Source organism: Mixophyes fleayi, chromosome 1, assembly GCF_038048845.1.
Source record: "Mixophyes fleayi isolate aMixFle1 chromosome 1, aMixFle1.hap1, whole genome shotgun sequence".
Classification (NCBI taxonomy): domain Eukaryota; kingdom Metazoa; phylum Chordata; class Amphibia; order Anura; family Limnodynastidae; genus Mixophyes; species Mixophyes fleayi.
Genome location: NC_134402.1, coordinates 155,226,037 through 155,238,080, shown reverse-complemented (window position 1 = coordinate 155,238,080; position 12,044 = coordinate 155,226,037). Strand labels below are relative to the sequence as shown.

General features: G+C 40.6%; 1 protein-coding gene across 1 annotated transcript in view; it reads right to left on the bottom strand.

The window, feature by feature from the left end:
* The window catches only part of MTHFD2L (methylenetetrahydrofolate dehydrogenase (NADP+ dependent) 2 like), a 143,144-nt gene that overhangs the window by 108,261 nt on the left and 22,839 nt on the right, over window positions 1–12,044 (bottom strand). Inside the window, exon 4 of the mRNA XM_075189544.1 lies at window positions 7,476–7,598. Within this exon, the coding sequence (XP_075045645.1) occupies window positions 7,476–7,598 (123 nt within the window). The remainder of the gene's footprint in view (window positions 1–7,475; window positions 7,599–12,044) is intronic.

Genomic DNA, 12,044 nt, shown 5'->3' with positions numbered 1-12,044 from the left:
GAGCTGTCACCTGTGGCCCAAACCACCTTCCTGCTTTATTGTTAAATTTTGACAGATTTGATTGTTATAGCTTGTAACACTTATTTAATATGCCTACTGAGGTGCTATTACAGATAGGTGTCTCTTTCTTTGATTAAACGTATTGTTTTAACTTATTAGCGAGTGTATCAGGTTGTCCATCATTGCCCTAAAAACTACAAAGTTTAAGGAATGACATAGTAGAGTCAACAATATTACAGGCACTATATAAGGGTGATAAAGAGCAGGGTGTTAACATTATGACCTGTAAAAAATGCACACTATCTGTTAGTAGAGCTTACTGGAATTTAAAAGCATAGTTCCCTTGCCCAATATAGATTACAATTTATGTTGATGACTGGGGCACAGGAAGACAAAGTGATTGATCCAAAGCAAACAATGGCATTCAAATCCTCCGACAAGTTATTTCCATGTAATTGTTCTAAAGTCAATAGATTTAAGTATGCTGTCTCCCATTTAGGGGATACCAAACGCACATGGCTACCTTTAGGGACATGAGGGTTAAGACATCTAGGGTGGTTAGTACTTTGTAGACTGTAGTAATGGTATTTATCTAGTTGTACTAACATACGGCCCTCTTTTCTCCAAAGCTCTTCTTCATACACTTATGTAGGAGGAGAAGGAGCAGACCATGTTATTTGTCAGTGCATGAAACAATCACTGTGCTCCTCTCAAATAAATGTATGGAGGAGCTGAGGAGGGAGAAGAATTATGCTGAATGCCAGTATAGAGAACTATGCCAGTGAAAAGTAGGCATTATGCCAGTGTGCGCTCAATCATGACATAACTAAAAAGTAAAATAAAGATTTGTAAAGAGTAGATATGAGCATAAAAGCACTCTTTATAACAGTCACAGGTGGTATCAATAAGTTCCAGGTAAGTAATCAAACATATTATTAGCTGTGACTGCACACCAAAATGACTTTATAGATTGTGGAGAAGAAAATTCACTCCATGTCTATGGTAATCTGATGTTTCTTAAGTGTTGCCCTGTGTAAGAAATTAATATAGATAGCACTCATATGGGTAAGTAAGTAAAGATAACATGTAAAATGTGAGTGTTCACGTAACAATTCTAAAAATTAAGTAAGCTTATTATTAGATTAAATGATTGTCCGACTTATTGGTCAAATCATATCTCATTTGTTGTGTTACTTCACCTTTCCGCAATTACAAACCTGTTACCTTTAGAGTCACTTTTCTTTGAGTGGTGCTGTTAAAATTACTGCTTATAGGTATTATGTTAAACAGTTCAAACCTTTCAGTATATGAACATCTCAAGCAAACATTTTGATGTAATAGTGTCAATTGCTGTAATGAACATTTTAAAAGAGGAGGCTGTGCAAATTACTATATTACTAATATTACTAAGTTCACTCTTGCCCTGATTGAGATATTGCACTTAGCTGGTAGAATTTTGCAGTATAATTAAGATGTGCAAAATTTGACACATGCATTGTTTTTACACTAGTATTTACTGCCACCTTGTGGTGTTTTGGAATCTTTCTCAATGTATCAACTCACCTCTTACAAACTCTTTTTGCTTGCTGACAATCCTATTAAAATTTCTGGTTTTATATGGATGGTTTGGAGCCTTGTGACACCAGTGTGCTGTGTCTTAGTTGTACTATATGCTACTGTGCAATTCACATTCAGACATGGCTACTAGCTACTAGATTGCTTGAATATGCAAGATTCCCAATCTGATAGCAAGCAAGTAGACCCCAGTTCTCACCACTGGTGTTGGTCCAGATCTGTTAGTTCTAGAAAGTGCAGAGGCTATCACAACCATTGTAGTTAAGCCCCAGTTCTCAAACTGATGAACACTGCTGGCTGATGGTAGTTTAATTGTCTCCAGTTGGCAGCAGATTCATTTATACAACTGGCAGACAGCACAATTATTTTGAGTGCCAGAAACTGCTTCCATGCTTCTTGTTACAAAATCCCTAGCACTCCCCTAGCAAGGAGCATTATCACCACTTTAAATATCATTGGGCAGGTATACAGTGATTTTCTGAAATATCCAAGGAAGAATTTTTCTCCGGTCTCAATAAATAGGGCTTAGATTAAAACCAAAGGAAATATTTTAAAATAGGAAAGTGATGTGAAAGAAAAGAAAAAAATATTTAAAACATGGTAGGGTAACACTCTGTTGGTTTTTAATCTCTATTGTACACCTAAATTTTTACCATAACGACTTTTATATAGTTATGGTTTCATTTGCACAAAATTTTAATCAATATATTGAGTACTATGCTATTTTCCTTTTGTGGGTTTATTATATAACTTAACCATCTCTATCCCATATGCATAAGGGAATATTATAAATTACAGCTTCCAATAATATGAGTTGCATACTATAAATGTTGATGTTGATGATTCCTCACACAGGGCCTATGTATTACATATAAACATGTTAAGGGCAATGTATATATGATCCTCTACTACTAGAATCACTTCTCGAGATATTCATCTATAGCAGCCCCCTTTCCAAGGAACTTGATCTTATCCAAAGTACTCAGTGTCCCCCCAAGTCTTAAGCTCGTGTAGTAGTAGTTGTTGATTAACAATTGCCTGATAGAGTGGACAGAACACAATTGGGGGTAGCAAGCAACCAGATGGTGTAGTGTTGCAAACTGAGAATTAGACAGGCAGGGGTTAATGCAAAAAAACAGACAGGCCAATATCAGGAGTAGAGAAGACAGCTGTTCCTTTAAACAAGCCAGGGGCCAGGACAGGTAGAGATATATATGCATTTAACAAGTCAAGGGTCAGGAGTAGAGGAGACAGCAGAATCCTTTAAACAATCCGAGTCAAACACTGATAACAGAATAGGTCAGGATACAAGCAGGAACTATCAACAGTATTGGTATGAAGCCAGAAAAAGGCTTATAAAGGTAGCAGCACCAATCAGAACTGCAGGGTGATCAGGTGCATGAGTGTGATTGTAATTGTACGGCTGACACTGCCAGACTGAGAGCTGATGAGAGGCTGGTTGCTATTTACCTAGCAGCCAACTGATGCACTGAGTCACCGGCTGCATGAGCTGAGAGGATGCTAATGTGGTTGCTAGGCAACAGTCTGAAGTGCAGCAGCAGACTTACGGATCTTAGCATAACTACTTTCGCTTAGCAAGGAGAATCCTGGCAACTGAATGGACATGCGGGGGAGACAACTGCATAACAAACATATGAGGAAACCTACTGACAGGAGACAATGCTGGTAACATGATCTGACAGGTAGTGGTGATCAAAGATTCCTGGGCAAAATAGAGCGCAATCCATGGTAACTTGAAATGGAAAGGACATAAGAATCAATTGGGTATGGAGAGGTGATCACATAGCACTTAGCACGTCAAGATGCAATCCACTGCGGCCTGACAGAGAAAGGAAGCCATCCACTGTTGCTAGGCAACTGATCTGACTTGCTAGAGTGATCACCATGTTTCATGACAAAACTATGAGACTTCAAAACACTCTTCTTCATATTTCATGTTTTGGGAGATCTCTGTGCCAATCTAAGAATACAGGAGCTACATGAGGTGTTGCAGGTATAGATAGCAGCTGTACATTGAAACAAGTAAAATCATATATCTCCCTCTAAGATGAATATGTCACATTGATATTTGGCATGTAGATGGTTAGTGACTGTGAAATTATATTTCTTCCATGTTCCTGGGAAGAGAGTTTATATTTTTAAGAAGTTCTGATGAAAAAGTCCATTACAATACTAGAGTTCTAAACCCTTTTAGCATTCACACTCATTTTCTTTGGCTGACATCATAAAGAGGAGGGGCTATGTACTGCATGATTTCTTATAATGACATGTCAGGGAGGGAGAAGTTGTCAGTCTTTTGAGGAATTAATCGAAACGAGAAGCTGTCCACTTCTGCCATTCCCCTTGCATGCAGATTATACTACATAAGTATTCTATTTTGTGTCATTTTTTCCCCTTTTATTTTCTATTATTTAATTTATTTTGAATGCATTTTGTAGTTTTTATGATATCCAAAGCCCTGTGCTTTTTTACATTTAATCTAAAATATAATAAGTTTGTTACTCTATCAATTCCATAAGCTTTTTAAGAAGAGAAGTATTGCTTAACTGTGTTAACCCTTTGATTCCTGGTAATCCTATGAATGCTAGAGTATGAATTTTGTTGTTGGCTAAAGAGCATTGTGTGATTTAGTGTGTGCCAGCGTGTACATTTGTGTAACAGACTTATAGCCTCCAATTGCACTAATACAATAGTTGGTGGAAATGATTAAGTTGTACATGGATGTGAGAGAACAGCTTTGGGGTGTGATTCAGCTCAATCATTAGCCTGTGTGACAGGTGAGTATAAAATTGAGTGCTGAAATCCTGTTTAACCCCTTTTAGTAACATTCAAGTCACAGACACGGTGAGTACTTTCATGGAAATGATGTTTATTATGTCACCTCAATCATTGCATTAAGTTTGTTATTTTCATGCCGATAGTTATTATTTCTCATTATCCCCAAAACTTATGCTCACTGCTGTCTCTGGATATTAATGTGTAAAATATGTATTACAGTCTATTCTCAAAGGATAGAATATTATTTCCCACCTAACCTCAATTTGTGGTCTGAATTACTTCACAGAAAGTCAGTGTTGGGACTAATGGAAATTTTTATTTCATGACTTTATTCTGTCTTTTTCTTACTTGTGTACCAATATAATAATAAAATAATATAATCAGAACTACTGAATAGGGTTATAATCACTACTTTAATAGTCTTATAAAGCTTCTCTTAATAAGATGTAACATTGGGGACTCAGTCTGCTTTAGTCTAAGGTGTATTCATAAGAAATTCCTTGAGCCTCAATTATTATTGAGTCATTAAATTGTTAGTGATTGTGTTGTTAGAAACCTTGTTTAATATGTTTGGGCTCATTAAGTTTCTATGACTGTGTTATCTTGTTTGTTTAACACGATCTTTCAAAGAAACATTTTTGCTTCTTCCTCTCTCTACCTTTATTATGGAATTAAATACCCTTAATAAGAAACGCTAAAATTACACTATTATCACTTAGTTCTTTAAGATTACTATTGTAAGTTAAACATTCACTCTGCTTCATATTCATAGAGTGATATAGCTATTGGGGCAGAATGGAGGCACAGTGGTTAGCATTGCTGTCCCGAAGTACTGGGATCACAAGTTTGATACCAACCACGGAAATAACTGTGTGGAGTTTGTAAGTTCTCTCCATATTTGCATGGGTTTACTCTGTAAGCTCCAGTTTCCTCTACAGTCCAAAAACATAGTGGTAGGTTAAATGGCTTTTTTCAAAATGGACCCTAGTTTGTGTGTGAGAGGTAGAGAATTTAGATTGTAAGCTCCAATAAAGCAGGAACAGATGTGAAATATTATATATTCTCTGTGCAGTGCTGTGTAATAGGATTGGTGCTATAGTGTATAAATAAACATTAATAATTATATTGTCACTAATTCCTTTTATCTCACAATCTACATAGCATTGTTGATTCCCTGTTATTTATAATAGCTTCCTCTATTTAACTCTACTCCCCACAATTAACAAGCCTCTATTTCTGGTCTCTTCATTCCCCATTAAATTAATGTCATCTTCACGGAATCTAAATGATCTGCTACTAAACGATATGCCATCGATGGTTAAATATTCATTCAGACAACATTCAGAAAGTTTACAACATTAGGTTGACAATTCAAACGTTGACAGTATTATTAGTTTGAAAATTCAAATGTAGATAGTATTGTATGGTTAGGGTTAGGAATAGGGTTAGGGTTTGGCTAATAATATTGTCAACATTTTAAATGAGAAAACAGGGACACTCTGCGCTCTCCAAACACATAATTAATGCTGTACCAAGTACTGTTCTATAATAAAAACAGGGAATGTTAGTTCCACATATTGCAATATATGTTAAGCTGACCAGCTCACGCCAAAGACTTCCCATTCTGTTCAGTCCTAACCTGATCACATGCTATGCTATTTTATCTGGGCTTAAGGCTTACCTGCAGACAGCTTTTAAAGGCAAGACTTTCCCTAGCACTAGCAGCCATGGGTGACCTGGGACTCACCTGACACAAGTTGGAATTAATTAATGTAAAGAATGGGATGCAAGAGTCATGGGACTTACATTGTATAAACAAAAACATACATAGATCCTCTGCACATGTTAGGACTGACCAGAATAGGAAGACTTTAGCGTGAGTTGGTCAGCTTAACATATATTGCAATATGTGGAACTAACATTCCCTGTTTTTAATATAGAACAGTAATTGGTACAGCATTAATTATGTGTTTGGAGAGTGCAGACTGTCCCTGTTTTCTTGTCTATACAATGTGGGCAACCCCCTCTTGCACCCCAGTCTGTACATGGTGAGTGCAGAGGATCTATGTCTGTTTTTGTTTTGCCCCCGTAATCACATGCATTAATATTGCCTCATTATAAAATACTAAAGTAATATCACCCATGTAATAAAATACACAATTTATATTGGATCCTTACTAAAACGATTAATTAATATTAGCTGCTTAAAAAATTAATTATTATTGATCCCATGTTTAAAAAGTCAATGTTGAATCCCTAATAAATCGTTTTTTCTGTTTTTTACAGGCCACATAGCAGAATCATGTCTTAAAAAAAAAACAGCCTATGTTTGGCGGTTGGGACTTTTCAAACTTTGACACATTGTGGATGTGGTTTGAGTCTTCAGCCTCCAAACAGCAGGTTAGTAAATTTATTGGTTTGGCTCTGAAGCTGCATGTGACATGTGGAGGTTTGTGAAGCGCACATAAAACCACTGCTTAGTAAATCTACCCCATTGAGTAGTATTGGTTAATGATTTTCAATGAATGGCTAATTGAATCACCATATATCGCCTCCTGACATACCCGGACCCCGGTAATCAGTACTCCCCCCCCCCCCCCTGCACCCCTGATGGCTCCTGACAAGCGTACATGCATCTCCATGCTGGTCCCAGTCGTATTTGTGTGAGGGAAGTCTAAAAGTACTCAGCCTACGATAGACCACCCCTTCCAGCCTCCCCCCCCCCCCCCCCCCCGCGTTCCATCTCTGCAGTTTTACAGACATATACAAGCGCTCTCTTTGTGGTCATGCGCAGTTCAAATTTTTATCATTTACACTAGAAAAATGGGAGTATGTCCAACGCAAGCCAATGATGAGAAAAGTTCCTTTGTTCTTTTTGTAGAATTATATCCTGCTTAGTAACTACTTTGCTATAAGCTATCACAGTAATGTAGAGTACAGTACCTAATAGTATTTTTTGTACACCAACATAAAATACAATTCTGCAGAAAAGGATGGTAACATGAACAACAATATAATAGAATATCAAACATGGCAATAAACCTAACATATATTTATTTGAAAATAACTATGTGTATAATAAATATATTCATTTTTCTTACCTGGTAATGGTAATTGTACCAGTAGACCACTGACCCTGGAGTCATCACTTAACTTGCTTAAAATATCCAGTAATTCTTCCTGGGAAACACTACTGGGCCTTAGTATCACTTCACTGGAAATCCCTAAAATAGAAATATCAGTCTGGAAATTGCATATACTGTCATATACTTTAAATTGACATACATTTGACATTTGAAGACAATAAAGGTTTTATCCACATTTGAATAGTGCCTGCTATTCAGTGATTATACCCTAAATGCAGACCTTGCTCCCCCCCCCACCTTCACGACGACCACCTTTATGACTATATATATCTATATCTATATCTGTATCTGTATACATCTATATATCTATATCTATATCTATATCTAGGGGCCCTGGAGCACTGCTTTGCCTGGGGGCACATAATGTTGTTAAGATGGCCCTGATTAGGATACACAATACCAGGAAACCAAGATTAGCTGAGAAGCATAAAGCGCTGGCTACCAGGATCTGCAGAATAGGAATGGATACACTGATGAAGAGTACATAAATAATCTATTATTTATGTTTCATTTTATAACATATAACAGAGTCAGCTACAATTGAATTAACACACTGACTAGGAAAAAATCCTCCCCCCACCTGGGACTATGAGTTGTAAATACTTAAACAGGTTTTCAGCAGTTGGCCAGTAATTAACATATGAAAGACTGTAGCCAGGTTCTAGACTCCGCCCACAAGAAAGGCTTTTACTGTACAGAGAGAAATAATCTCTCTCTTCATGCTTGGTGCTCGGACGGAGAGGACATGCAGCTTTTGCTCCTAAGTGAACAGGCCCTAGGCTTTGGCTAGTGTGAATGATGGAGCTTGAATGTAGTAAAAGGTGAGTGAGTATGGATACATAAATGTTACATGGGAATGAATGATTATGTGTAGAGTATATGAGAATGAAAGTTTGAATACAGATGGTAAATGTGATTGGATTGATATGGACAGAGTTAAATAAATGCATACCTTGTTGGGATAGATTGTTGGTTTAAATGAAAGCATTTATGCTATACATAGTTTAATTTCCTGTTGTGTTTGGGATAGATTGTTGATATAAATGGAGACGTTTGTGCTATGCATGGTTCTTTGTTGGTTAAGTTTTGGTCATGGAAACATTGGTGCTTTATGTGAAATACCATGTGTTAAAATTGGCCAGTGTACATTGTGTGTTAACTGCTGAATAGAGAGCTATTTGTGGTGGACTGGCTAATATTGCTTGTAATGAGTAATGGGCCTTGTGAGCCAACATGCTTTGTGGGTCTGTACTGACTTCACATTGTTGGCAAGTGAGGCCTTGTGAGCCAAAATGCTTTGTAACAAAGCATGGCAAGTCAGCCATTTTGGATGGTGACTGTCACTCACCGGAGTGTGAGTGCCTCCACTCTGGTACGTGGTTCTCCATCTTTTCCGCTCACACCTGTGTGAAACCGCGGCCGTCCACCATCCTGTCGCACTGGGCATGCGCAGGTCTCTTTAACAACTGCACCTGACCACTAATGTGATTGATGGATCAATCACCCCTCCCTACTTAAGGCACCTGCAGCCTTAGGTAGGGGCCTGATCTTGAAGTCTCACTCCCAGTGAACTTCTATAGGTGTGTGCAGTTTCCAAACTGCTTCCAGCTCTACTCCTGTGTGCAGTTTCCAAACTGCTTCCAGCTCTACTCCTGTGTGCAGTTTCCAAACTGCTTCCAGCTCTACTCCTGTGTGCAGTTTCCAAACTGCTTCCAGCTCTACTCCTGTGTGCAGTTTCCAAACTGCTTCCAGCTCTACTCCTGTGTGCAGTTTCCAAACTGCTTCCAGCTCTACTCCTGTGTGCAGTTTCCAAACTGCTTCCAGCTCTACTTGTGTGTACAGTTTCCAAACTGCTTCCAGCTCTACTCATGCTTCAGCCTCCACACTGCTCCCTGCTCAACTCAGCGGCGGTTCCCATACCGCTACAACGCTTCACTTCTTAGCTGATTCCAGATCTACACAACTGGGTATGCCCTACTGACTATTGACTATTGCCTATTGCTCGCATACCAGTTGTATCCATTGTTGTTTGCTGCACAGGGTACAAGTACCCATATAGACTGTGTTACTGCATTGCTTCATTTAGGACAAGCTTTCACTCAAGCTACGATATCCCCTCACGCTACTACTTAGAGTTATTGTGCATATCTGCTGTGACCAGCTTCTCCTCCCTGCAAGGCATCTACTCCATACAGACTATTCATTGTGCCTTCCATCTCTGCCTCACAAGACATTGCTCTACTCGCGCTGTTTCCATACAGCCACAGTTTGCCTTTCAACTTCACTCTCCTGCACCTGGACAAGTCCTCATTCCTTCTCACAGTAGTGGTACAACTTGCTGCACGCAGACCACTGACTTCCCTGCTACCTACCCGCACCTGGACAAGTCCTCCTATCACAGCGGTGGTACAACTTGCTATACGCAGACCACTGACTCTCCTATTACCTACCTACACCTGGACCAGACTCCTCACCATAGTGGTGGTACAACTTGCTGAACGCAGACCACCAACTACCCTGCTTCCTACCTGCACCAGTACTATTCTTCCCATCACTGCAGTGGTACAACTTGCTGTACGCAGACCACTGACTCCTCCTCTACCTACCATCACCTATCTACATCTACTCCTCGTGTCTACATTATCTTCAGCCTCCAGTTTACTGCTCCAAGTCGCTGACTTTCCTCTAACCATAGCTGCAAGTCGCTGACTTCCTCAGACTATCTCTACTCTCCTGCTGTTGTGTCGCTCCAATTATTCACCTGCCTGCTTTGAGGTGCGTGCCATAACCCTGCCTCTCTAGCAGAGTTCCATCTGGTGAAACTCGGGTAAGCAACTCCTAGTGCCCGTGACAGTAAGATCAGGCCATGACAGACCCAGGATTGGAACCAACAGCTAAGGAGATGCTGCAGCATCTGATCACTCGGGTAGAACAACAGGATGTTTGGCAGCAACATCTGTTCCAGTGTTTCCATACTCTGGCCACCCGAGGAGTTCCTCTACAAACTGTTTCAGCGACTGTTGAACCTCAAGCGCCTTCTCCTTACCCAGTGCCATCCCAGGTGTCTACTGCTTCCACGCTACACCTGCCTACTCCCTCAAAATATGATGGAGATCCCAAGAGGTGTAGAGGTTTTTTGAATCAGTGCTCTCTCCATTTCGAGCTTCAACCTCACCATTTTGCCACTCACCGTGCCAAGATTGCCTACCTCATTTCTCTGTTTTCCGGACAGGCTCTTGCGTGGGCCTCCCCTCTGTGGGTAGAGAAATGACCCCCTATTGGAGGATAGTGCACTCTTCATTTCCACGTTCCGCAAAATTTTCGATGAACCTGGCCGCGTTGTCTCTGCGGCTTCCAGCATTCTCCAACTACGCCAAGGATCACACTCTGTGGCCCAGTACGTCATTCAGTTTCGGACACTCGCCTCTGAACTACAGTGGAACACCGAGGCCCTGATAGCTGCCTTCTGGCAGGGTCTGACGGATAAGATCAAAGACGCACTGACCACACAAGAGTTACCCTCCTCCTTGGACGATCTAATTTCCCTATGCCATAGGGTAGACATGAGATTCCGTGAGAGGGAGTCTGAAAGAACAAGCACCTCTAAGGGGTTCACTCGCCCATCACCTCAAGTTCGTCATCTTCCTCCTCCAGTGGAACCCATGGAGGTAGGACGTTCTAAGTTAACATCTAGAGAGAGGGATCGACGAATACAAAATAGACTCTGCATCTATTGTGCTGACCCTACTCACAGCCTGAACTCATGTCCTAAGAAGTCGGGAAATACCAGGCCCTAACCAGTTCTGGAGAGGTAAGGTTAGGGTCCCTGGACTCCTCTCCATCTTCTATGGATTCCAAAGTGTGTGCATTTGATGTTACCATCTTCTCAGCCACCAAATCTTTTATCTCTCAAGCACTTCTGGATTCCGGCGCTGCCGGCAACTTTATCTCCAGTGCTCTTGTTAACCAGTGGTTCCTACCAGTGGCCCCGTTAAAAACCGCCATAGCGGTCACCGCTATAGACGGCTCTCGCATCATTAATGGACTTATCACCCACTGTACGACTCCTTTGACCCATCAAATTGGAGCCTTACACCGAGAGAAAATCTCTTTGCTGGTCCTTTCTGCTACTACTAGTCCCATCGTTCTTGGCCTTCCATGGCTTCAGCTTCATTCACCACAAGTTGATTGGAGTACTCCCCAAGTCACATCCTGGGGCCCGGATTGTCATCATAGATGCCTAACCCGAGTGGTACCACTCAAAATCAACAGATCATCTATAACACCTGGTCCTCCGGGTCTTCCTCCACAGTATGCCCCGTTCGCTGACGTGTTCGATAAGGCGCAATCTGAATGCCTGCCACCTCATCGGACATGGGATTGTCCCATAGATTTACTACCTGGCAAAAACCCTCCTAGGGGCCGGGTATACCCTCTCTCGCTACCAGAGACACAGTCTATGTCAGAGTATATCAAGGACAACCTTCATCGCGGATTCATTCGACCTTCCAGCTCTACCGCTGG